This window comes from Oncorhynchus mykiss, chromosome 17, assembly GCF_057628025.1.
Source record: "Oncorhynchus mykiss isolate SJ-2025 chromosome 17, ASM5762802v1, whole genome shotgun sequence".
Classification (NCBI taxonomy): Eukaryota; Metazoa; Chordata; class Actinopteri; order Salmoniformes; family Salmonidae; genus Oncorhynchus; species Oncorhynchus mykiss.
The window spans coordinates 14,827,543-14,855,353 of record NC_143038.1 but is presented as its reverse complement, the minus strand read 5'-3'; the positions used below and the strand labels follow the sequence as shown (position 1 = coordinate 14,855,353).

Here is a 27,811-nt window from a genome sequence, read left to right as displayed (position 1 = left end):
GGGAGAAAGAGGCATGTGTAATTATGGGTGAGATTTTCACAGCTTCAGTCTCTCGCTTGTCTCTCAGAAGCAACTTCAGTGAGACACTTATCTTTAGTGAGCACCACTTTCATTTCTTCCCTCTCTTGCTCTTACCTCTCACTCGCACTTCCCTTTTTCGCTCTCCCCTCTTCTCACTCCTTAGCGGGAACAATCTTAGAGAGAACAGCTCCCATCCCTTTCCCCTTCTCCCTCCTTTCTGTCCTCAAACACCACATACCACATCCGCGTCACCTCTCAACACCGTCCAGCTATTGAGAAGACAGACGCAAGTGGGGGATGGTTGGTGCTGCCCTTTTGCTAGAAACTTAACCTCAATTTCCTCACTAAGATCCCAGGCTTTCTAAATTGATATGTGATGCCGACTCAGACATCTGCGAGGCTATTCTGACTTCTCACAAGCTTAGTCTGTTTTTTTCTTGTTTTCTTCCTTATCCAGAATTGTCCTATGCTCTTTATCTGGAAGGTAACAATAGTGTGCTGTGCCGTGTCGGTTACTAAGAAAGGGTACTGGCTTCCAGAGTTTCTCAACTCGGACTGCAATTTGTTCTAGCCCAGTGCCAACGCACTTGATTCAACTAACCACGTGCTGTTTGAGTTGTTGACCAGTTGAATCAATTGTGTTAGTGTTGCACTAGAACACAAATGTGCAGTCATGTGGGTCTTTACAGCTGGAGTTGAGAATCACCGGCTTACAGTGCCTTCGGAAAGTATTCAGACCCCTTGACTTTTTCCACATTTTGTTGCCTTATTCTAAAATTGATTACATAGTTTTTTCCTCTCATGAATCTACACACAATACCCCATAATGACAAAGAAAAAACTTTTTTTTTTGTTGACATTTTTGCATATTTATACAAAAATAAATAAAACTGAAAAAGGACGTTTACATAAGTATTCAGTCCCTTTGCCCCAGTCTAAGGTCCTGAGCGCTCTGGAGCAAGTTTTCTTCAAGCATCTCTCTGTACTTTGCTCCATTCATCTTTGCCTCGATCCTGACTAACTCCCAGGCCCTGACGCTGAAAAACATTGCCACAGCATGATGCAGCCACCACCATGCTTCAACGTAGGGATGGTGCCAGGTTTCCTCCAGATATGACGTTAGGCATTCAGGCCAAAGAGTTCAATGGTTTCATCAGACCAGAGAATCTGAGAGTCCTTTAGGTGCCTTTTGGCAAACTCAAAGCTGGCTGTCATGTGCCTTTTACTGAGGAGTGGATTCTGTCTGGCCACTCTACCGTAAAGGCCTGGTTGGTGGAGTGCTGCCGAGATGGTTGTCCTTCTGGAAGGTTCTCCAATCTCCACAAAGGAACTCTTGATCTCTGTCAGAGTGACCATCGGGTTCTTGGTCACATCCCTGACCCAGGCTCTTCTCCCCAGATTGCTCAGTTTGGCCAGGTGGCCAGCTCTAGGAATAGTCTGGGTGGTTCCAAACGTTTTCCATTTTAAGAATGATGGAGGCCAGTGTGTTCTTGGGGACCTTCAATGCTGCAGAAATGTTTTGGTACCCTTCCCCAGATCTGTGCCTCGGCACAATTCTGTCTCGGAGCTCTACGGACAATTATTTTGACCTAATGGCTTGGTTTTTGCATGCACTATCAACTGTGGGACCTTTATATAGAAAGGTGTGTGCCTTTCCAAATCATGTCCAATTAATTGAATTTACCACTCCAATATAGCCTAGTGGTTAGAGCTTTGGGCCAGTAACCGAAAGGTTGCAGGATCGAATCCACGAGCTGACAAGGTAAAAATCAGTTGTTCTGCCACTGGGCAAGGCAGTTAACCCACTGTTCCCTGGGCGCCGAAGATGTGGATGTTGATTAAGGCAGCCCCCCCCCGCACCTCTCTGATTCAGAGGGGTTGGGTTAAATGCAGAAGACACACTTCAGTTGAAGGTATTCAGTTGTACAACTGACTAGGTATCCCCCTTTCCCAATCAAGTTGTAGAAACATCTCAAGCATGATCAATGGAAACAGGGTGCACCTGAGCTATGAGACTCGAAATTGAGCAAAGAGTCTAAATAGTTATGCAAATCATTGTTTATACATTTGTAAAAAACCTGTTTTCGCTTCGTTGTTTTAGTGTAGATTGCTGAGGATTTTTAAAATCCATTTTAGAATAAGGCTGTAACGTAACAAAATGTGGGAAAAGTCTAGGGGTCTGAATACATTCCGAAGGCACTGTATATTATACTGTGAGTGGGGCCTTAACTGTGTGAAATCCAGTTTGCTCTCATATTTAACCCGCCGCCTGCATGTGCGACCCTCCTCACCCACCGAGAAAGTGGATCCAATTGTTATATACAGTGCCATGAAAATGTATTTGCCCCCTTTCTGATTTCCCTATTTTTGCATATCGTTGATACTGAATGTTATCACATCTTGAACCTTTATTTAATATTAGTTTTTTTTTAAAGATCTGATAACGTTCAGTATGAATAAATATGCAAAAGTAGCGAAAATTAGAAAGGGGGAAAATACTTTTGCACAGGATTGTCACGCCATAATTATTGTTTTTAGAATATACACTGGCAAAGTTTTAGGGATGGTGGAGCTAACCATAGCACCTCAACAGGATCCATTCTGCTCTCCATCGCTCCCTATTAATCCTGCTCTCCACCTCCATAGTTGCAAGAATGGACTGCTTAAAAGGGCTGTACCAGAATGTGCCTTTCCTTTAAACATTGCTTTTGGAGCATTTTAGCACTACTGCAGCTTATTTGCACTGAAAGTGGACTAAACACCGTGGGTAGCTGAACTGTATCTGAGAGATGTGCTGTCTCCTCTCGTGTTTTCAGGTCTGGAGCTCGACAAGGATGCCAGTCGTCTGTGTGATAAAGACAATCAGAAAGACTCACTAGGTGACATGACATTTTGCTCAACACAGCTCTCTACTCTTTAAAAAAAATATATAAATGTTTTCCTCTTCACTGGAATTACTTGACTTTTACTACTACTCTAGTTAGTTACTGCCATTAGAGCTTCTTTCACCTTTACTGCCATTGGTGCTTTTGCTATTACCTCTATAACTCCTGCACTTTTATTTAGTATGAAGCCAAATCCAATTAGGGTTTCTACTAGCATTTCTGTACTACCAGAGCTACTACTACAGCAGCTAATGCTTCTGTCACACTACAGCAACTACCACTACCATTGTACTTCTACCACCACCACCTTCTTCTACTAGCTGCCTAGTGCTTCTGCCTAGTGTTACCTCAGCCACTTCTTCTATTGTGATGTTTTCTCCTGCTTACTTTTGTTCCAGCCAAGCATTAAAACGCCTGACTAAACTGCTCTCCTCTTCTAATATGACATTTCGATGCAGTTATGGACATTCTTAAAGTCGATATGTGTGTCTTGGTATTTAAAGATGCACTATGCAGAAATCGCTCCGCCATTTCCTGGTTGCTAAAATTCTAATAGTTTGCTTAATTTCAGTTTGTGACAAAACAAGCAAGTGTAGTGTAGAGAATCATTGCACCATCTTTCATGAGCTGAAATAAAAGATCCCAGAAATGTTCCATATGCACAAAAGTTCTCTCAACATTTGTGCTAAAATTGGTTTATATCCCTGTTAGTGAGCATTTCTCCTTTGCCAAGATAATCCATCTGCCTGATAGGTGTGGCATATCAAGAAACTGATTATACAGCATGAATATTACACGAGTGCACCTTGTGCTGGGGGTCAATAAAATGCCACTCTAAAATGCCACACGTTTTGAGGGAGCATGCAATTGGCATGCGGACTTCAGGAATGTACACCAGAGCTGTTGCCAGAGAATAGAATGTTCATTTCTGTACCATAAGCCACATCCAATGTCGTTTTAGAGAATTTGGCAGTACGTCCAACCAGCCTCACAACTGCAGACAATTTGTATGGCGTTGTGTGGGCGAGCGGTTTACTGATATCAACGTTGTGAACAGAGTGCCCAATGGTGACAGTGGGGCTATGGTATGGGCAGGCATAAGCTACGGACAATGAACACAATTGCATTTTATAGAAGGTAATATGAATACACAGAGATACCGTGACAAGATCCTGAGGCCCATTGTCATGCCATTCATCCGCCACCATCACCTCATGTTTCACCATGATAATGCACAGTCCCATGTCGCAAGGATCTGTACACAATCCCTGGATGCTGAAAATGTCCCAGTTCTTTCATGGCTTGCATACTCACCAGACATGTTTGGGATGCTCTGGATCGCATGTTCTAGTTCCCGACAATATCCAGCAACTTGGCACAGCTATTGAAGAAGAAGAAGAAGAGTGGGACAACATTCCACAGGCCACAATCAACAGCCTGATCAACTCTATGTGAAGGAAACTTCACGAGGCAAATGGTGGTCCCACCAGATACTGACTGGTTTTCTGATCCATGCCCCCGCCTTTTTTTTTAAGGTGTCTGTGACCAACAGATGCATATCTCTATTCCCAGAGATGTGAAATCCATTGATTAATTTCCTTATATGAAATGTAACTCATGTTGTGTTTTATATTTTTGTTCCGTGTATTTTCAGCTGTTTGAAGCTGGTGTACAAAAACAAAGTAAATGTCGCAAAAAAACTAAACTCAAGAATGGGACGCATAGAAATAGAGCACATAGAACAGATCTACCGACCAAAAGTTACAATTGCAGCTTTAACAGTATTGTTTGCGTGTGTTTCTTTAGCATCGGACCAGGGTTCACTCTGCTCCATGTTGGACGTGGAGCAGGCCCAGCAAGCCATGGAGCTCTCCCATGAGCTGAGTCGGAGGGTGGCTGCGTCCGAGGCCGCCGCTCTGAAGGCAGGGTAGGTGTACTGCGCCTTTGGGTGGGGCAGACAGTTAAAGGAGCTTGACTTAGCAGAGAAGGGAATTTAGTTATTGAAGGTCTTACATATACGTATGTTTAACACTACTTACTGACTGAATGCACTGACAATAGCATGAATGCCGAAACTTTGTTCATCTTCCTCTAAAGGTAGGTGTAGGTGTGTGTGTGTGCTTTTTTTTCACTCTGAGGTTGGTGTAATATGGGGAAATTGTGAACATTATGATAATGCCCTTATAGTGTAAGAGCTTTTTGAAAAGGCTGCTTAAAATTTCTGCCTGTTTTGGTGGGATGGAGTTTTGGTAAATTAGTAAATAGACCAATAAGAAAGGGTTCCAAACCTCTCTGTCCTCTCAGACAGTCCTAGCAGTCTTTGCTTAAAAAAATTGCTCTTTGCTAAGAAGCAAATTTTGTTTCTTTTTGACAATTTTAATTGAAAACAATCATAGGTGCTTACTTGTTAACCAGAAATTATTTGAAATTGAGATTTAAAAATAAAATAAAAAACGGCTTCATTTAAGATGAACTAATAATTACACCAATTTTCATATATTACCTTCACTCTGATTTTGATTGTGGACCCGCAACACTGTTCAGTTAAATATGTTTTAAGTCTGTGACCTGGTCACACCTGTAGTTTGCAAGTAAACAATGCCGGTGTTTGTCAGTTGTTAAGCTTCGCTTCATAGAGTGGTCTGCTTTTGATGATGTATAAAAGCATATATCATCGCAGACACGACGAAGAGGTCAATTTCTAGAAGACTGCTCTTTAGACTTGCAAAACTTAAAGAAGCTGGTCTCTCTATCTCTATACAGGGATGGCTCTCCTGCTCTGCTCACGGGCAAAGTCCTCCAACTGGAAGAGATCCTCAGACAGCTTCAGTTCGACCTCAGAAAGGTAAAGTCAGCTCCCCGAAGCACATCATGTCCAGTGAACCACTTACCATATGTAAGAATAATAACATGGTCATTTTTAGCAAATTAATTTTATCCAAAGTAATGTGCAGCTAACACATGAATCAGCATACTACTATGGTGTACTAGAATGGTCTATACAATTGATCTGTTCTAAAATGTACACTTCTCTGTTGGTGTATTTTGTAAATCATAGGGACGTTTTGTCAGCAACCAGAAAAATATGTCTTTATCGGACCTGATAAACGACCAGAATAGGATTGCTTTCCCATGATGTGTTGATGTCGTCATATAATATACAACTTTACCTGGTTGTAACAGAGGACAGACAGTTGGTTGTAATCTGGTTATATGTCTTCTCATTCAGAAAACCAGTGTACAACCAGACAATTATGTCATAATGAAGATAAATGTTGTCCTCTGTGCCAGATGGTGATCATATGTAAAAGCCAATGCCGTCATGCCAGGTTGCGTAATAACCTGTGTGTGTGTGTGTGTGTTCCCTCACCACAGGAGCAAGAGGACAAGGCCATGTTGCAGGAGCAGGTCCAGCACTTGCGTCAGGACAACATGCGTCTGCACGAGGAGAGCCAAACGGCAGCCGCTCAGCTCAGGAGGTTCAGTGAATGGTTCCTACACTCGGTCGACAACAAGAAGCCCTGAGAAAAAAGGAAGACAAAAAACACTGACACATACACACACTGACACACTGCAACATGGCCGTTAACTCCACATTACCTGAGCCAGTGGCATGTCAAGAGGGACGATGTCTGCAGTGATTCAAAGTGAATAGCCATCGCATGAGAACGAGAAGTTGCGAGTTAGCGTGCTAATGCTAGTAGCGTTGTTTTAAAATCAAAACAACAACATGAATTAGTGTAAATATACCAAGGGGCCAGGGGGAGGGTAAAGGGATACATTTATAGAAGGTTTAGATAAAGGGGAGGAAGGGAAGAATGTATCAGACCTCATGTTTTTGGCTATTTGCTTATAGGAAGGAACATGTGAATTTAAAACAAATGAATGTAACTTATGTGAAATCTATATTCTTTTGCCGAATAAGGCAAATGTAAAATGTATCAGCTCCCTCAGTAAACAACAATGAAAAGAAGTTCACCCAAATAAACTGACTCAACTTTACCTTGACTTTTAATGTATTATAAAACAACTGAAATAACTAAGGTGTTATAAGGTTCTTGTATAAAAAAAAAGCTAATCTTTAGTAAGTTTTGTAGAGTACTCCACTGTTTTCAACAAAAAAAATAGAAATTGTCCTAGCAATAAATATGGTGATAGTCACAAAACTGTTATTAATGGTTAGCACTGATTGTGGTGTTGTCGAGATTGCGGTTGTATTGGATTTCTTGGAAGTGTTTATTTTGCAGGAACAAAAATGTGCCTGACTTTAACCAGTGGTGTATGGATACTGTAGTCTTTTCTGTTGTTGTAGTACCTCGTCCTTTTCCAACCCCACGCCTTGTCAACTACTCTCACTAATGATGTCTACCATGATATTATTACCTTTTTATTTTTGCCACAGAGAAAAGTATTCTTATGCAGTTGACCCCGAACACTTGCAGGTACACAAGGTACCGCCAAGTGTATGAATTATGTATTTTCAATGCCAAAATGTGTTTGATGGTCTTTGTACAGTACTTCAGAGAAAGTGTCTTGTATTTAACACTCTTATTTAAATTTACCCTCCAAATTGTTTATTTTAATATTGAGTATTTTGTTCTTTTCTGCACTAAAAAAGATTAACGGCTCCTTATTGGCAATATCTGTATAGTTGGCAAGAGATAAGATATAAATACTATATACATATAAAGGGTTATTTCTGGGAAGTCCAACGTTTGGATGCTGCTAGAAGACAGCCTGTTGTTTTTGTATGCCTTTCTTTCTTTGTAAGGTGTTTTGTTAACGATGGGACAAAAGGTTTGCTTTTTTAATAAATGTAGGATGTTGGAAAAACAAAATGGACTCAACAGTGTCATTTAATTCCAGCCACAACGTTTGTGAGTATCAAGGTATTTTTTTGTAAGGTTCAGTGCTGTTTTGCGGACAGAAAATGTCTTAAAGAGACCGCCCATAGTATGTTCTTGACAAAATAATCAGTGCCACAGTGTTTGATAAGTGCCATGCAGTCATTTGTCGTATTGAATTATGGGTAACACTTGTACAGGGACCACATATTAGGCACAATTGGGAATCTGCATAGTAGCAGATGTGCCTTTTTTATAGGTCAGGCCATTATTCAAAACGGCTCTCTAAAGGATCTAGCAAAAGGGATGCCTGGCTGGCTGGGAAGCAGGTGTTCTCGAGTGTAGCACACTGTCATCATATCTTATTAGATCCAGATGGGCCACCAGTGTCCACAAGCATCACCCATATGAACCTTTTGAATAATTCATGGTTTGGAAGAAATATCATTATATTCCTTTCGAAATAGAATTTTCAGATCTGGATCCTGGAGCCATGTGGAACTAATAAAAAATATATATACTGCTAAAAAAAATAAAGGGAACACTAAAATAACACATCCTAGATCTGAATGAATGAAATATTCTTATTAAATACTTTTTTCTTTACATAGTTGAATGTGCTGACAACAAAATCACACAAAAATGATCAATGGAAATCAAATGTATCAACCCATGGAGGTCTGGATTTGGAGTCACACTCAAAATTAAAGTGGAAAACCACACTACAGGCTGATCCAACTTTGATGTAATGTCCTTAAAACAAGTCAAAATTAGGCTCAATAGAGTGTGTGGCCTCCACGTGCCTGTATGACCTCCCTACAACGCCTGAGCATGCTCTTGATGAGGTGGCGGATGGTCTCCTGAGGGATCTCCTCCCAGACCTGGACTAAAGCATCCGCCAACTCCTGGACAGTCTGTGGTGCAACGTGGCGTTGGTGGATGGAGCGAGACATGATGTCCCAGATGTGCTCAATTGGATTCAGGTCTGGGGAACGGGTGGGCCAGTCCATAGCATCAATGCCTCTTGCAGGAACTGCTGACACACTCCAGCCACATGAGGTCTAGCATTGTCTTGCATTAGGAGAAACCCAGGGCCAACTGCACCAGCATATGGTCTCACAAGGGGTCTGAGGATCTCATCTCGGTACCTAATGGCAGTCAGGCTACCTCTAGCGAGCACATGGAGGGCTGTGCGGCCCCCCAAAGAAATGCCACCCCACACCATGACTGACCCACCACCAAACCGGTCCTGCTGGAGGATGTTGCAGGCAGCAGAACGTTCTCCACTGCGTCCCCAGACTGTCACATGCTCAGTGTGAACCTGCTTTCATCTGTGAAGAGCACAGCACCTTCTTGCCACAGCTCGCATTGATGTGCCATCCTGGATGAGCTGCACTACCTGAGCCACTTGTGTGGGTTGTAGACTCCGTCTCATGCTACCACTAGAGTGAAAGCACCGCCAGCATTCAAAAGTGACCAAAACATCAGCCAGGAAGCATAGGAACTGAGAAGTGGTCTCTGGTCCACACCTGCAGAACCACTCCTTTATTGGGGGTGTCTTGCTAATTGCCTATCATTTCTACCTGTTGTCTATTCCATTTGCACAACAGCATGTGAAATGTACTGTCAATCAGTGTTGCTTCCTAAGTGGACAGTTTGATTTCACAGAAGTGTGATTGACATTGTGTTGTTTAAGTGTTCCCTTTATTTTTTTGAGCAGTGTATATACAGTGCCTTGCGAAAGTATTCGGCCCCCTTGAACTTTGCGACCTTTTGCCACATTTCAGGCTTCAAACATAAAGATATAAAACTGTATTTGTTTGTGAAGAATCAACAACAAGTGGGACACAATCATGAAGTGGAACGACATTTATTGGATATTTCAAACTTTTTTAACAAATCAAAAACTGAAAAATTGGGCGTGCAAAATTATTCAGCCCCTTTACTTTCACTGCAGCAAACTCTCTCCAGAAGTTCAGTGAGGATCTCTGAATGATCCAATGTTGACCTAAATGACTAATGATGATAAATACAATCCACCTGTGTGTAATCAAGTCTCCGTATAAATGCACCTGCACTGTGATAGTCTCAGAGGTCCGTTAAAAGCGCAGAGAGCATCATGAAGAACAAGGAACACACCAGGCAGGTCCGAGATACTGTTGTGAAGAAGTTTAAAGCCGGATTTGGATACAAAAAGATTTCCCAAGCTTTAAACATCCCAAGGAGCACTGTGCAAGCGATAATATTTAAATGGAAGGAGTATCAGACCACTGCAAATCTACCAAGACCTGGCCGTCCCTCTAAACTTTCAGCTCATACAAGGAGAAGACTGATCAGAGATGCAGCCAAGAGGCCCATGATCACTCTGGATGAACTGCAGAGATCTACAGCTGAGGTGGGAGACTCTGTCCATAGGACAAGAATCAGTCGTATATTGCACAAATCTGGCCTTTATGGAAGAGTGGCAAGAAGAAAGCCATTTCTTAAAGATATCCATAAAAAGTGTTGTTTAAAGTTTGCCACAAGCCACCTGGGAGACACACCAAACATGTGGAAGAAGATGCTCTGGTCAGATGAAACCAAAATTGAACTTTTTGGCAACAATGCAAAACGTTATGTTTGGCGTAAAAGCAACACAGCTGAATACACCATCCCCACTGTCAAACATGGTGGTGGCAGCATCATGGTTTGGGCCTGCTTTTCTTCAGCAGGGACAGGGAAGATGGTTAAAATTGATAGGAAGATGGATGGAGCCAAATACAGGACCATTCTGGAAGAAAACCTGATGGAGTCTGCAAAAGACCTGAGACTGGGACGGAGATTTGTCTTCCAACAAGACAATGATCCAAAACATAAAGCAAAATCTACAATGGAATGGTTCAAAAATAAACATATCCAGGTGTTAGAATGGCCAAGTCAAAGTCCAGACCTGAATCCAATCGAGAATCTGTGGAAAGAACCGAAAACTGCTGTTCACAAATGCTCTCCATCCAACCTCACTGAGCTCGAGCTGTTTTGCAAGGAGGAATGGGAAAAAATGTCAGTCTCTCGATGTGCAAAACTGATAGAGACATACCCCAAGCGACTTACAGCTGTAATCGCAGCAAAAGGTGGCGCTACAAAGTATTAACTTAAGGGGGCTGAATAATTTTGCACGCCCAATTTTTCAGTTTTTGTTTTGTTAAAAAAGTTTGAAATATCCAATAAATGTCGTTCCACTTCATGATTGTGTCCCACTTGTTGTTGATTCTTCACAAAAAAATACAGTTTTATATCTTTATGTTTGAAGCCTGAAATGTGGCAAAAGGTCGCAAAGTTCAAGGGGGCCGAATACTTTCGCAAGGCACTGTATACATACACACACACACACACACACACACACACTACTGTTCAAAAGTTTGGAGTCACTTAGAAATGTACTTGTTTTTGAAAGAAAAACACTTTTTGTCCATTATTAAAATAACATCTCATTGATCAGAAATACAGTGTAGACATTGTTAATGTTGTAAATTACTATTGTAGCTGGAAATGGCTGATTTTTAATGGAATCTCTACATAGGCGCCCATTATCAGCAACCATCACTCCTGTGCACGTTGTGTTAGCTAATCCAAGTTTATCATTTTAAAAGGCTAGTAGAAAACCATTTTGCAATTATGTTACAACAGCTGAAAACTGTTGTTCCAATTAAAGAAGTAATAAAACTGTCCTTCTTTCGACTAGTTGAGTATCTGGAGCATCAGCATTCATGTGTTTGATTACAGGGTCAAAATGGCCAGAAACAAAGTACTTTCTTCTGAAATTCGTCTGGACATCTGCCGATTCCAGCTACAATAGTCATTTACAACAATAACAATGTCTACACTGTATTTCTGAACTATTTTATATTTTAATGAACAAACAAATGTTTTCTTTCCTAAACAAGGACATTTCTAAGTGACCCCGAACTTTTGAACGGTAGTGTATATTTGCCCAGAAATGATGGTACTGTAAAGTATTTGGCTCAGAGGTATCTTTTACCGGAGTAGGCCAACTAGGTATTATGGCAAGGTGGCACAAGTGAAATTTTGCTCCGAGTGCAAATATCTGTCAACCTTTCCTCTTGTACTGTAGAATTCACACAATATTAATCCCACTATAATTGTTTTTATTCCTTTTCGGTTAGACTTCACATATTGGAATGTTTTGTGTGTTGAGAAATGCGAGCATAGAATTTTCCTAAAACCCCACACAACCAAACTAGTAAACCAGTCTCTTATGAAAACCTCAAATGCATTTTGAAAACAAGTCCTAGATTTGGTCGACACCAGTTTAACTCTCATGTCCAACTAAGAAGGCAACATACTCGCATTGTGTCCAACAGATGAGCCATTATGTATGGCAGATGGAGAACATTCCCATCCCTTAGGGACAATAGCCTGTGGTTTGGTGGGAAAGTCTGTACAGTTGTCAGCCCAGCCTGACTACAACAGTAGGCCTATGTCCCAGATGGCTCTCCTGCAGCCTCCAGCCACCCAATTTAGGTCCCATTACCTCACCTCTCTCCATATGGTTTGACCGCAGATGTAAAAAAGTGGAGGAACCGAGAGAGACACACACCCACTCGCACATGCAATTGGGAGCAGGCATGCACGTCATTGAGGTCCAGGAGGAGTAGCAAGGTTAGGTTGGAGATGAAGAAGAGAGTTTTTAAAAAAAATGAGGGCCCAAGAGAAACAGAAAGGAGAGGAGGAGAAACATTGAGGAGAAGAGAGATGTAACAGGAGAGGCATCCTGCAAGGAGGGGAAGACAAATGGGCCAAGAAAATAGTTCAAAGTTAAGTTTTTTTTAAGATGAATGGAAGAGAAAAGGGAGAAGTTGGATGGATGGAGTGCTGAATATTCAATGGAGTGCCATTGTCGCCCCCTTTACTCTAGCTCATGTTTCACCTTCCATTTTAAAACCCCAGCGTTCTCCTCACTGGAGCCGACCAGAGTATTTTCATTATTGATTAAGCACTTTGGTGGTTGCGTGGGAAGCGTATGGAGCACCTGCCGCATGACGAAGTGCTGTTAGGATGAGAGCCCCGATCCAAGGAATCTGACACGAAATGAGAAGACACTGCATCCCGTCCCTCCCAATGACTTAATGGAACAACACTTTACAAAGATGCTTGCAAAGCACAAGGCATGCTAAAACCCGAACAGAAGCGTTCAACCGAAGGGACAAAGAAAGCTACACAATGTTGTGTAGTGCCGGAGTTTGTCATGGAGAGAGATCTATAACTCATAGATTGGATAACCTGGTTTCACACAACAAATGCTGTGAGAGAGGGAAAAAAGATCAATGCATTGGCGTTTTTCACTGTGTTCTACACACACAATGGAAAGCAGGGAGTGTAGAGAAAGATCAGAGACCTCTATGGCTCAGGGTGAAGCTGCAAATTGCACAATGTTTTCAGCAGTGGTGCCCCGAAGGTTTGCGCTTTCTAGGCCAGAGTGTATTCTCAGCAGTGAGCCTTAGGTCAAAATGAGAACATTCTACAAAAATAATAATGGGAATGCAATGGTAATTTGGAGTATATTGTTGTGTATGTGACCGACCATGTATAGAAGCTTCACCTAAGCATCATTCGGCCTCCATTGTCTTTTCTCTTCACTGCGTAGTCATTCCAAATAAGTTGGAACATTGTTTCTGCCCCAAACGAATCAAGGGCTTGATGATAAGTTGAGTAGTTGGAACAGTTAAAATGGGGTTTTTTCAAATAATAATCTTTCAAATGAAATATTTACGCATAAGCTGTAGAAGTTCAAATCTACAGTGCAACGTGTATGTTTATGGGAAGAAACCAAAGTGAGCTAGAGGTCACCATTCGTTTCACTTCAGTATGCCCCCTTTTCTTTTCATCAATTATATATGTAAATGAAGCAATCAATAAAGCGTTGTAATAAACAGTCATTAAGCGTTAGATAGTAACCGTAGTAGTAGTAGTGGTTGGTGAACAGTACAGTATGTATGCGTGTGGTGAGTGGTGAGCATGCGTGAGGATGTATGGGTGTGCATGTTTTTAAGGATGATTTACATCCTAAAAAAAAACTCTTTCAGGAAAGTTCACAGGAAGGTCAGTGAAAATGAGTTAAGGATTTGCATTTTGTTTCAGATTTTTGGCCCTGGATCTCATAATTACAACATTATTTAAAGTTTAAAAAACAGTAGAATTTGTTTATTGGAACATATAGGCCTATAGCGCTTTTAGTTACAGAAAGATACATACAGTTCAGGAGTCCATAAGCAGAGACGAAGGATATCAGGGATCTGGAAAGATTCTGTATGGAGGTCTAATATCCCTCCCAATGTGGTCTAATATCCCGCCCAATGTGTTCTAATATCCCTCTCAATGTGTTCTCCAATCTCATAAAACATTTTAGAAAAAGCCTCAGTGTTATTATCCTTGCAAGGTGAGCATGCTGCAGTATTGATAATAGGGGATCCAATCATGTTGACCCAGTCTTTTTGAGATTTGTTTTATTACTTGTTAAAAAAAATCAATTTCTCCGAGCAATTGTATTAGCATATAATAATAGATTTTTTAAAACATTTTTAACTCAGTATTTGTATTATTTATTTTATACAGTCTTTTTTTTGCTTATCTTTATCAAGGGTGCCAATACTTCCGGACCCCACTGTCTTTCAGTACATTAAATGCAGACTCAGCGTTATGAAGTAGATGCAGAAAGTTAACAGCATAGTAGGTCAATTTCCACAACAACTGAGAGCGTTGAAGCGCAAGGCTCTACTTCTCCGGCTGTTTGGAACAGCGTGAAGTGAACCCGTGCACATGCGCAGATGCTGTGTGAGAGCGTGGTCTTGCATCTCGCTCATCGCAATATCTGCGGTGCCGCTCGTGGCAGTGTCATTTCGCCGAGTCTCCCTTTAAGTCAGCGTTTCGTAATAAAATACAATACAACTGTTGTTGTAAAATGGAAATGTGTCTGCTGTATTATGTGGGGTTTTTCCCCCCCAACCCCTTCTGACATATGAACATACACTCACAGGAGAGCCTGGAAGCAGCACAGGGTCAGCACACGGTCAGCTAAAGAGGAGCACCCCGGAGCAGTTTAGGGATTAAGTGCCTTGCTCAATGGCATAACGGCAGTGGGTGGCACCTCGCTCCCGCCAGATTGTTCCCCGTCAGCCCTGGAATTTGAACCGGCAACCCTTTGTTCACTGACCTGCTTCTCCAGCCTTGAGGCTACTGCCTCAGAAAAACGAAACATATTTTGGTCCCTGTTTAAGCAAAATATTATTTATAAAGGCTTTATATAGCATTCATAAAGATCAAGGCAGACATAAAGATAAAGATAAGCACTACGACAATGCTTCACAAGTCATCTTTAAGCCTATGTCATATTCTATAAATGGTGTATAAAGGGTACATAACCTTTCCCACAGTATGGTGAATTGGGAAATGTTCTAGAAGAAAAAGAAACGCACACCTATTTAGGCGAGGTGCTGGCTAGCGGAGTAGAAAACCGAGTAGAATTGGCAAATGTAACATTCTACAGCATTTATAGAGTATGACTTACACGTATAGATGATTTGTGAAGCATTTATGTACGCTACATTTAAGCCTGTATAAGTTGTACTCCGTTTAAAGTGGCACCCGTTTTTTTCAATAAAGTGTTTAAAGTCACTAACAGGCTTATGTTATGAGCTATACGTGCATGTGATAATGACTTGAACAAAAGGATCTGCTCTGAGTTGTACTTTGACTTTCCCACAGGATGTATCACCATAGAAACCCAGCATTCCTTTTATAATCAGCACTAGAACACATAAAAAGAATATGGCTTCTACTGTGGCATCGATGCATTGAAAACTGTCAGCGTCTCTCACAACCACAATACTGGTCCACACATGGCGACAATCCAATCGAGAGAGCCACAGGTCCAGATGTCAGTGTCTCTGTGTACACTACACCTCCCCTCTAATCTCCAAGAGATCCTGCAGGCACATATTTCTGTCTATTTTTCTGCATAGGTTATCTAAACATAGGTATTTACCTGTTCAATTGTTATTTAAATGAATGATCCACATTGATTCTTTAACAATGTTTATGCCCTTAGGAGTTTAGTACAGTGGTATATTCTATCATAACCCAAGAATTAAAGCAATTTTGGAATTTTCTAAAGTCTGGCAACCTTGCCAGCAAGCATGCCAGCTAAGATAGTTAGACAAGCTACTCTAAATGGATTGATAGCCTGAAATGGCTTGGTAGCTAGTTTTGAGGTTGGGAGATTGGGAACCTATCTAGCTGGCTAGTTAAAGCCAACTTCATAAAATTACTAGGCATTACAGAGAAACACCAAAACCGTTTTATTATTCATCAAAAAGAGAAACACCAAAACCGTTTTATTATTCATCAAAAAGGAATAGCTAGATCAAATTCACTTACAAACATACCTCCTACCTTTGCTCCGTGGTGCACCTTGGAAGAAACCCTGACATATATTTTCTGTATAAATAATTGTGATCAAGCGTGGGCTTAAAAATGAAGTTGTCATTAATTTAACATCTGAAAAATTAAGAAGCAGGACAAATCTGAGGGGGCACATGCCCTTCCGCCCCCTATGGGCATGACACCTCTGGGTATGCTGTAATTCCGCATCAGCCAGTGGGTTTTGTAATCGACACCATTTATGTGTGACGGAGAGTGGATGTCTTTGTCTCCTCTGGACTGGAGAAATAAAAGGCTTATAACAAAGTCCCATGGAGATACCGCCTGTTCCATCTGTTTTTCTCTTGCTGAAAACATCTGGGCTCAAATTCACATAATACTTACGAAAAAACGCAAGAAGCGTCTGGTCTCTGCTTTTCTCTAGTGTCTGTATCCAGAGTTATTCCTTAGTTTGCATTGTTAAGGCAGACAATAAGGAGATTTCTTTTCCCACATTTTGTCAATGGCCAATATACAATAGCCCTGTTCACCAGACGTGCTACCTTGTCCCGGACCTGATGTTTTCGGCCCTCTCTCTCTCTCTACCGCACCTGCGTCTCTAACTCTGAATGATCGGCTATGAAAAGCCAACTTTACTCCTGAGGTGTTGACCTGTTGCATACTCTACAACCACTGTGATTATTATTATTTGACCCTGCTGGTCATCTATGAGCGTTTGAACATCTTGGCCATGTCCTGTTATAATCTCCACCCGGCACAGCCAGAAGAGGACTGGCCAACCTCAGAACCTGGTTCCTCTCTAGGTTTCTTCCTAGGTTCCTGCCTTTCTAGGGAGTTGTTCCTAACCACCGTGCTTCTACATCTGCATTGCTTGCTGTTTGGGGTTTTAGGCTGGGTTTCTGGATAGCACTTTGTGACATCGGCTGATGTAAGAAGTGCTTTATAAATACATTTGATTGGTTAATTGATTAATGTCCAAGTGGAATTATGATTTTCGAATTTTTACAAATTCATTCAAAGTAAAAAGCTGAAATGTCTTCAGTCAATAAGGATTAAACCCATTTGTTTTTGCAAGCGTAAATAAATTCAGAGTTAACATTTGCTTAACAAGTCACATAACCCATTGCATGGACTCTGTGTGCAATAATAGTGTTTAACAGTATTTTTTAATGACTACCTCATCTCTGTACTCCACACATACAATTATTGTTAGGTCCCTCGGGCAAGCAGTGAATTTCAAACACAGATTCAACAACAAAGACCTGGGAGGTTTTCCAATGCCTCGCAAAGAAGGGCACCTATTGGTACATTGAATATCCCTTTGAGCATGGTGAAGTTATTAATTACACTTTGGATGGTATATCAAGTTAAAGTTAAATAAATGTTCAATAAAATAAAATAAATAAAACAACACTCCCAGTCACTACAAAGATACAGGCGTCTCGGTTGCCGGAGAGGAAGGAAACCGCTCAGGGATTTCACCATGAGGCCATGAGTGACTTTAAAACAGTTACAGAGTTTAATGGCTATGATAGAAGAAAACTGAGGATGGGTCAACAACATTGTAGTTACTCCACAATACTAACCTAATTGACAGAGTGAAAAGAAGGAAGCCTGTAAAGAATACTATTTTGGCAAGGTGTTATGTTTGGGGCTTATGCAATACAACACATTACCAGGTAACACTTTCCATATTTTCAAGCATAGGGGTGGTAGCATCATGTTATGGGTATGCTTGTAATCTTTAAGGACTGGGGAATTTTTCAGGATAAAAAGTAAACGGAATGGAACTAAGCACAAGCAAAATCCTAGAAGAAAACCTGGTTGAGTCTGCTTTCCTCCAGACACTGGGAAATGAATTCACCTTTCAGCAGGACAATAACCTAAAACACAAGGCTAAATCTACACAGTTCTGAATGAAATCTGCTTGACAATTTATGGCAAGACCTGAAATTGTTGTCTAGCAATAATCAACAACTAATTTGACAGAGCTTGAAAAGAAAAATGGGCAAATTTTACACAATCCAGCACTTAGAGACTTACCCAGAAAGGCAGATTTTTAGGTTGTCAGCTCGGGGATTCGATCCAGCAACCTTTACGGTTACTGACCAACACTCTAAACACCAGGCTACCTGCCGCCCTTGATCATGTTTGGTACTTACTATATGATTTTGTTGTAAACTGTAGAATACTATACTACAAACTGTAGTATCCCTCAATTACGTAATGCTTACTTTATAATTGTCTCATATACTGTGTAGAATATTATACTCCACCCTGTAGTATTCCTTGATTGTGTAGTGCTTACTAGTTTTTTTTATACTGTAGAATACTATACTACACACTGTTGTATCACTTGATCATGTAGTGTTTAATATACACTGTTGTAGTATACTCTAGAATACTATACTATACGCTGTACTATCGCTCAATCATGTGTAGTACTTACTATAGAATTTTGTAGTACATTGTAGAATACACTACATACTGTAATATCCCTCAATCATGTCTAATACTTAGGATGGAATTTTGTAGTATACTATAGAATGTATAGAATAATAATAACCCAATAACAAACCTCTTTGCCAATAACAGATTTATTTACAGTTTTAGTTTTCCTCTCAGACCTCTCCCAGACAGTCCTAGCAATACTATTGCTTTTTTTTACCCATATCCCAATTTGTGTCACCCACGAGTGAGAAACACACAGTTGAAGTCGGAAGTTTACATACACTTAGGTTGGAGTCATTAAAACTCATTTTTCAACCACTCCACAAATTTCTTGTTAACAAACTATAGTTTTGGCAAGTCGGTTAGGACATCAACTTTGTGCATGATACAAGTAATTTTTCCAACAATTGTTTACAGTCAAATGCCATCATTTGAGTCAATTGGAGGTGTACCTGTGGATGTATTTCAAGGCCTACCTTCAAACTCAGTGCCTCTTTGCTTGACATAATGGGAAACTCAAAAGAAATCAGCCAAGACCTCAGAAAAAATTGTAGACCTCCACAAGCCTGGTTCATCCTTGGGACGAATTTCCAAACACGTTCATCTGTACAAACAATAGTACGCAAGTATAAACACCATGGGACCAAGCAGTCGTCATACCGCTCAGGAAGGAGACTCGTTCTGTCTCCTAGAGATGAATGTACTTTGGTGCGAAAAGTGCAAATCAATCCCAGAACAACAGCAAAGGACCTTGTGAAGATGCTGGAGGAAACAGGTACAAAAGTATCTATCTCCACAGTTAAACAAGTCATATATCGACATAACCTGAAAGGCCGCTCAGCAAGGAAAAAGCCACTGCTCCAAAACCGCCATTAAAAAAAGCCAGACTGAGGTTTGCAACTGCACATGAGGACAAAGAATGTACTTTTTAGAGAAATGTCTTCTGGTCTGATGAAACAAAAACAGAAATGTTTGGCCATAATGACCATCGTTATGTTTGGAGGAAAAATGGGGAGGCTTGCAAGCTGAAGAACACCATCCCAAACGTGAAGCACGGGGGTGGCAGCATCATGTTGTGGGGTGCTTTGCTGCAGGAGGGACTGGTGCACTTCACAAAATAGATGGCATCATGAGGGAGGGAAAATTCTGTGGATATATTGAAGCAACGTCTCAAGACATCAGTCAGGAAGTTAAAGCTTGGTTGCAAATGGGTCTTCCAAATGGACAATGACCCCAAGCATACTTCCAAAGTTGTGGCAAAATGGCTTAAGGACAACAAAGTTGAGGTATTGGAGTGGACATCACAAAGCCCTGACCTCAATCCCATAGAAAATTTGTGGGCAGAACTGAAAAAGCGTGTGCGAGCAAGGAGGCCCTACACTTATTGTGGGAAGCTTGTGGAAGGCTACCCAAAATGTTTGACCCAAGTTAAACAATTTAAAGGCAATGCTACCAAATACTAATTGAGTGTATGTAAACTTCTGACCCACTGTGAATGTGATGATGGAAATAAAAGCTGAAATAAATCATTCTCTCTACTATTATTCTGACATTTCACATTCTTCAAATAAAGTGGTGATCCTAACTGACCTGAAACAGGGAATTTTTACTAGGATTAAATGTCAGAATTGTGAAAAACTGAGTTTAAATGTATTTGGCTAAGGTGTAAGTAAACTTCCGACTTCAACTGTGCATGCCAAGTATAGACTGTATATTGTGTTCCCTTCAGGTAATAGAAAAGAGCAGAAGCTCTAAACTATCCATTCAGGCTCAAGTCCCATCTACCTACAGGTTATGGAAAATGTTTTATTTTAGTATTTGTCCAGTACGTATCCTCAAGGAGAAGGCCCCCACTTCTATGACAAAGATAATAAAGCAAATACAATAGGGTAAATAATTCGGTATTGTCGGCAAAAACACTACAGTAAATACTACAGTATACTACAGTCATAGCCACAAAAACAGCAGATTATTTGTTCCTGCTGCGTTAGGCTCTATTCAACGTTAGCTTCTTATTTCATCCTTCTATCTGGCTAAGTAATTCTAGCCAGAGCCCTTCAACATTACTGCAATAGAAGTCGCTGCCGGCAGCTAGCCACCTGGCTGACATATCTTTAAGCGACTATTTACCAGTTGTGCACTCATTCTCCGAGAGTGTATTTTTGTTCGTTTGGGGGATGTCTGTAGACACAGCGTGAGTCTGGTTTTAAAATGGCCTTTTGTCCGGGTATCTCGCAAACACATTGTCAGCTGCGTCTCTAGTTGCCTACTTGACCTGACTATGAGTGGAGGTAGTTCGTTTCACGTCTCAGGCCCCCGGCCTGTGCTGCGAGTTGGTGGTGTTAGCCGTTTGAGGGAAATCATATCAAATCAAATTGTATTTGTCACATACACATGGTTAGCAGATGTTAATGCGAGTGTAGCGAAATGCTTGTGCTTCTAGTTCTGACAGTGCAGTAATATCTAGCAAGTAAGTGGTGAATGTGCTGCTAAAAAGACAAATCCGGAAGGCAAATCCGGGGAACGCAGGCAAACATAACGAAGAAACCACTGTTCATGATCCCATTTGTTAGCAAAGAGTCAGGCACGGTTAGAACTCAGTCAGAAAAATAATATAGCCGAAGCTATCTGAGCTTTAATCAAACGCTGGGAGCAATATTAAATGTTGACCCGTAATTGATTTTCTTTATTGTGTACAAAATAAATGTTTGTATTATTATTATTATTTTATTATTTATTTTTATTACCAAGGTCCGGACCTTGGTGTCCTCATATGTAGTTACGGCTCTGCTGATAATGGTTAGCGACTTTTCCATAGTTGAAACAAGCAAGCAGACTTGAAACAAATAGTCTGCAAACTTCCAAGTGCAACAGTGAGGGATGCACAGTGGTATTCTAACTCACCAGAGGAGGCTGACTGTAACAGTCATATCCTGCGGGTGACCTGGTTACTGTGCCAACAAATCATGTAATCGGCAATGAAGTTGCCACAAAGACAAGGCCTTCTTTTCAGATCCCCTGAGCAGTGCGTCAGTATACAATGCAAAACACAACATCCATTTCCCGCACGCACACATCCACAAACACACAAGGCCAGGCATTTGCATTGCTACACATAGATTTCAGAGAGGAATACAACATACAGTGTAAGGCTGAATGAATTGTACACGTAGACGTCACACCACCGTGCAGAAACATGAAGCATTTCCTTCACAGGAAGCAAACTCACATTTGCCAATGCCATCTGTCATGTAATGTCATGGCGTCATATATACATTAGGAACACCTTCTTAATATTGAGTTGCACCCCCTTTTGCCCTCAGTCGGGGCATAGATTCTACAACTGGTTTCTATTACGAGGACAAGCGATTGAACATGTCCACAGTTCTAAAATGGCCTCCAATGAGAAACATGACTTGAAAGCGTTCCACAGGGATGCTGGCCCATGTTGACTCCAATGCTCTCCGCATGTGGTGGACCATTCTAAATACACACGAGAAACTGTTGAGCCTGAAAAACCCAGCAACGTTGCAGTTCTTGACACACTCAAACCGGTGCACCTGACACCTACATACCCGGGTTCAAAGGCACTTAAATCTTTTGTCTTGCCCATTCACCCTCTGAATGGTACACATACACAATACAAGTTGTCTCAAGGCTTAGAAATCCTTCTTTAACCTGTGTCCTCCCCTTCATCTGCACTGATTGAAGTGGATTTAGTAAGGGATCATAGCTTTCCCCCCCTACATGTTACGTATTTACTAATCAAATGTCCACCCGGACTATTCACATTAATCCCCCCTGCCTTTTGTTTTTACACTGCTGCTACTCGCTGTTTATTATTTATGCAGTCACTTTATTCCTACCTACATGTACAAATTACCTTGACTAACCTGTACCCCCGCACATTGACTCGGTACTGGTACCTCCTGCACATAGTCTCGTTATTGTTCTTTTATTTTGTTACTGGGATTTTTTTTTAAACTTGTTTTACTTTAGTTTATTTATTTATCTTAACTTAACTATCTTAACTTAACACATTTCTTGATCTGCATGGTTGGTTACTTGGAAACTAAGCATTTCACAGTAAGGTCTACTACACCTGTTGTATTTAGCACATTTGACAAATAACATTTGATTTGATTTGATTTGACTCACCATGTCACATGTCATGGAAAGAACAAGTGTTCCTAATGTTTTGTACACTCAGTGTATATATGCCATTTAGCAGACAATTTTATCCAAAGCGACTTACAGTCATGCGTGCACTATCCTGGCATGGCAAGCCCCATGTTCTACCAACTGAGCGACAAAACCACGTACTCTGTGTACCAGAGGGGCCTTATTCAGCCAGTAAGGCTTTTTATCTAATTTCATGGTTCACCAATGTGTCATTGAAGCTGGCTTTTTAGGAATGGTTACGTTTGCCCACCTTTTTTTTTAATCTGTTAAAAAAAACAGAAAAACATTATTTTTAGTGCCCCGTATGTGGAGAGTTTAGTCCACCCCAAAGCCTCTTTTCAAAGGGCTCTGATACATTCCACTTTAGGCTTCACTACCCTACAAGATTCTGACATATAATTTGTACTGTGCGTCCTTAACTTATTCATGAAAATCCATTTGGCTTTTTGCAAAACAGCTTAATACACTGACCAATGTTCAAGGGATGTTAGGGCCAATTAAATGTTTCATTACATCTCTCACAAGCAATTGGAGTAGTAAATGAAATAGGTTTTGACGTATGGCTTGATTGCCTTTTGTAGCCTAGCCAACCCAGGTCACCCGTGATACAAGTCAGTGTTCAACGTCCAGCCATGTCTGAGAATGTTGGGAAATGACGTGGAAAACAGCCACTAGAGGCAACATTGAGCACTGCCTCTGATTCCAAAGGTTTCAAGTTCGAATCCAGCGATATAAAAAAAATGTTTGTTGTTGTTTTAAGCCTATCCCAAACCTTAACCCTTACCTGAACTATTGGGAGTTAATGCCGAAACTTAACCTTAAACACTTAGACATTTTACATTTGTAACAACTTTGAAATTTGACGTTTGAGAAACATGGGTGAACGTCTAATTTTGACGTGAGACTGTGAGGGCTTGTTGGAAATAAAACAGAATGCAGAACACCATTTTGTTAGAGTTGCCTGTAGTTCTGTGTCCCCTAAATCAGGCAGGCACATTCCTTCAAATGATGTGGGAGTGCCCTGCAGTTAAATGCTTCTGGGACAAAGTTACAAAATGTGTTTCTAAGTGCATGAATGTTAATATTCAATGCTTTGGATCTACTATGTTACTTAACGATGATAGCTCCTTGAATATCTAAAACAATCAGAGATAATTACTGTTGGCAGGCAGCACGGGCACAGGAGGTGGGTGGTTGGACGGAGACATGTTGGATGGGTGGGGTTGGGGGAATGGGATTGGGGGTTGGGGGGAGGCTCACTTCTTTTTGTTTCTCTTCCTTTACCTGTTATATTTATACTTTGTATTTATGTAAAAACAAAAGGCAGCCCACAGTATGTGTAAATTAACGAATGGAAAAAAATGAATGGAAAATACAATATGAGTTGAATATGAAATTATATGTATATTGTACCTAAACAATTTTGTTCTCACACAAAAAAAATAGTGCCTGTAGGTGTTGGAATACTCTAGGAATAAAGGTGATGGCAGCGTAACTAAACCGCTGAGAAGAAAAACACCAGGAAAGGATTTTGTGTGAGGACATACACGTGTTATGTATTTCAAAACCTTAACAATCTGAAACTGGTTCAGATTCCTCTGTGGGATTCCAGGCTCCTCACATACAGGCACATCCCAGTTATCTGCAGTCATAGTCACTCATGCCTAAACTCTGGAGGATTCTGATCCCATGATCACAGTAACAGGCCACATTTAGAGGCCACATGTATTTACAGTAGTAACGTATTACATGTGACAAGCACAGTAAATGAACCCATTCCTGTGTTGTCATGTTTTGACTATGTGTCTCTGTCACCTCCATCAGTAAACCGTGGGCGATATGATCTGGCCCAGGGGAAGAACTGTGGGAAAAGTGATTCACGCTTTGTTTATAGCCAAGATAAGTGGATAAATCATGTTAGATATTTTGAGTGGACCATCTCTTTAATGCCCGCCAAGAGCCAATGTAGCTGGAACCCTGCTTTCATGGTTCTGTAGAATGTTCTATAGAGAAGTAAAATAAAGATAATTCTTTGAAGGTCCATTTCCCTTCGACATATACTGTAGATTGAATTAAATGGAACTGATGGAATGGTGCGAAATCCTCATGATAACATCTGAAGGAAAAGGAGTGATGGAAAATGTACACTGAGTGTTCAAAACATTGAGAACACCTGCTCTTTCCGTGGCATAGATTGGCCAGGTGAATCCAGGTGAAAGCTATTATCCCTTAAATGATTGTTGACGTCACTTGTTAAATCCACTTCAATCAGTGTAGATGAAGGGGAGGAGACAGGTTAAAGAAGGATTTTTAAGCCTTGAGACAATTGACATTTGGATTGTATGTGGGCCTTCCAGAGGGTGAATGGGGTATGGTAGTAGGTACCAATTAAGGTGCCACCAACGGCCTTTGAACGGGGTATGGTAGTAGGTACCAGTGTTTTTCACGCTCAAGAGTTTCCCGTGTGTATCAAGCACAGGAGGGTTGTGGCACCTTAATTGTGGAGAACGAGCTTGTGGTAATAACTGGAGCGGAATCAGTGGAATGATATCAAATAAATTAAACACATAGTTTGATGTCATTCTATTTGCACTGTTTTTACATTTTTTTTTAACATTTTATGAGCCGCTCTCCCCTCAGCAGCCTCCACTAGTATCAAGAATGGTCCACCACCCAAAGGACATCCAGCCAACTTGACACAACTGTGGGAAGCATTGTAGTCAACATGGGCCAACATCCCTGTGGAAGGCTTTCAAGTCATGTTTCTCATTGGAGGCCATTTTAGAACCGTGGACATGTTTAATCGGTTGTCCTCGTAATAGAAACCAGTTAAATCTATGCAAATATTTCACATTTTTATCTTTCACAACTCTTTTATGATTGTCCAATCATAACCATGCTGTGGTTAAGAACTTGGTAGTACACAGCTTTATATGGCTTCATTTTTACATGGATCTTATTGTTGAATGTTAAAGGGACACTTCATTAAAGCATCACCAGTGTCAATATTATATCAAATCTTTTTGACTACAGAATGTAGAAAATCATCATTGTCAAATGTGTAGACAGACTGTTATGATGCTGGAGATATATTTTTGTATGTTTTAATCTTTCCAAACTTTATTTGTTCCTTTGCAGGTCTTTAGTGCAAGCTCTCTCTTCTTAATATGTTCCCATTTGTCATTTCCAATACATGTTCAAACTTTTTTTTTAAAACAGCTTGGCAAAGGTCATTGGCCAAGAGCAAGAAACTTTTGAAGGCGAGCACAGCACAGTGATGGATTCTTCGAGCTGTCTGTGTACAACAAAACAAATTCATTGCCAGCCTTGTCACAAAGCACCACAAAGCATTGACAGATAACCATCCTAAAAATAACTAGGAGAGAGACAGAACATAGAAAAATGGACTGGAGAGCTCTCTCTCTTTCTCTCTCACTCTCTCTCTCTCTCTCTCTCACTCTCTCACTCTCTCTCTCTCACTCTCTCTCTTTCACTCTCTCTCTTTCTCTCTCTCTCTCTCTCTCTCTCTCTCTCTCTCTCTCTCTCTCTCTCTCTCTCTCTCTCTCTCTCTCTCTCTCTCTCTCTCTCTCTCTCTGTGTGTGTGTGTAATGTAGCCAACAGGAGAGAAATGAGGGTCAGTTGTAGCTCTTATTTTTAGAGGGTTGATGATGCACCTTCTAGAAGATAAATGGTCTCTACTTCTGGTTTTAGTTGACAAGTACAAGGTTGATGAGGAAGACGTCTCCCACCAAGGGGAGGTAGACCTTGGCGCACTCACACACACACGCATGCACACACACATTTACTCTTATATGGTGCCTATGCTGAGCGCTGGTAAGGGGTCTAAGAATGCTGTCTTTAGTGCCTGGAGGAACTGAGATTCCCCCATGCCGTCTAATCTGTCAATCATTTTGATTGACAGAAAAGGAGCCACAGGGCTTGTTTCAGCCGTCAGTCTCCTGTCTGTTCCGATCATTTCTCCTCAAAGACATCAACCTTCCACTGGCTTCACCACCCATCCAAAAATCATGTGTCCGTACTGTTGTCAGTTTATGTAGATTGTCTCTGTGTTTCTTCTTGGATCTCCTCTCCCATGGTCTGCTGTCGTCACGTTTACCTTTTCTTCTTTTTCAATGAATCCCTATTTCATTTTAAGAATTTGTGCCATTTTGTGCAGATTCTATGAGAAATAGTGGAGACCTACTGATATTGTCAAAGTCATTATGTAGGATAGTGGCTGGAGGATACAATGACAGTCCTACATTTGTTTGTTTCTCACTCACTAAAAAAGGCCCGTTGTCCAAAAGACTGGCCCAACATTTTTAAAACAGACATGCATGGGCAGCACAACCAAAGGGCACATTTAAGGTACTCTTTTTGTCCTAAGGCACCGGTTGCTATCCAGATAGGAACATAGCGTGGGTGCCACACACTGTTGCCATGGGATCAATATTTAATGTCCTCCTTCCATTTCCTCATACAACCTCTGTTAATTGTGCAACTGGCATTACGACCGGCTCAGCAGGACCCTGCAATGGCTTCCTTTTTTAGGATGCTCCCCTCTTGCATTCTCCTTTGTTGACTTGTCATTCCCTGGTCCGATTGTTGAGGAGAAGTGAAAGAACATTTCTTTATTTTGTCTGTCGCAAAGCAGAGGAGAGAAACGGCCTTTGGGTGACACTGTGGTTTTCCTCCAACTGAGCATCCTGGTTCATTTGCATATGGGTTTTGTCAATCTGTCAGAGTTTGTGTGGAGATTGTGGACATTTTTTTCTCTGTCTTTCCCTTCAATTTAGATTCTTGTGAGATTGGGGTAGACCTTCTCTGTTTGCTTTGTGGAGGTCATTTGCATGTCGTAAATTAGCATAAACAAACGTACTGTAATGTTTGAATAGGCAGGCATGGGAAAGAGGTAGTGTTGGCGGGTTTTCCGTCTCTATGGATCTGCATTATATCAATTCTTTGTCAGATTATTCTGAATTTGTGATCATT

At 41.0% G+C, this 27,811-nt stretch overlaps 1 protein-coding gene across 4 annotated transcripts in view; it reads left to right on the top strand.

Annotated features, from left to right (window-relative positions):
- LOC110493763 (signal-induced proliferation-associated 1-like protein 2) overlaps positions 1-7,744 on the top strand; it is a 105,781-nt gene extending 98,037 nt beyond the window's left edge. For 2 of the 4 annotated variants that reach the window (XM_036949753.2, XM_036949752.2), the window contains 4 exons: positions 2,838-2,900; positions 4,713-4,833; positions 5,670-5,751; positions 6,282-7,744. In XM_036949753.2, the coding sequence (XP_036805648.2) occupies positions 2,838-2,900; positions 4,713-4,833; positions 5,670-5,751; positions 6,282-6,431 (416 nt within the window). In that variant the 3' untranslated portion in view covers positions 6,432-7,744. Of the gene's footprint in view, positions 1-478; positions 506-2,837; positions 2,901-4,712; positions 4,834-5,669; positions 5,752-6,281 lie in introns of all 4 variants that reach the window. The other 2 variants (XM_090204886.1, XM_090204888.1) reach the window with 2 other exon arrangements.
- Positions 7,745-27,811: the final 20,067 nt, after the last annotated feature.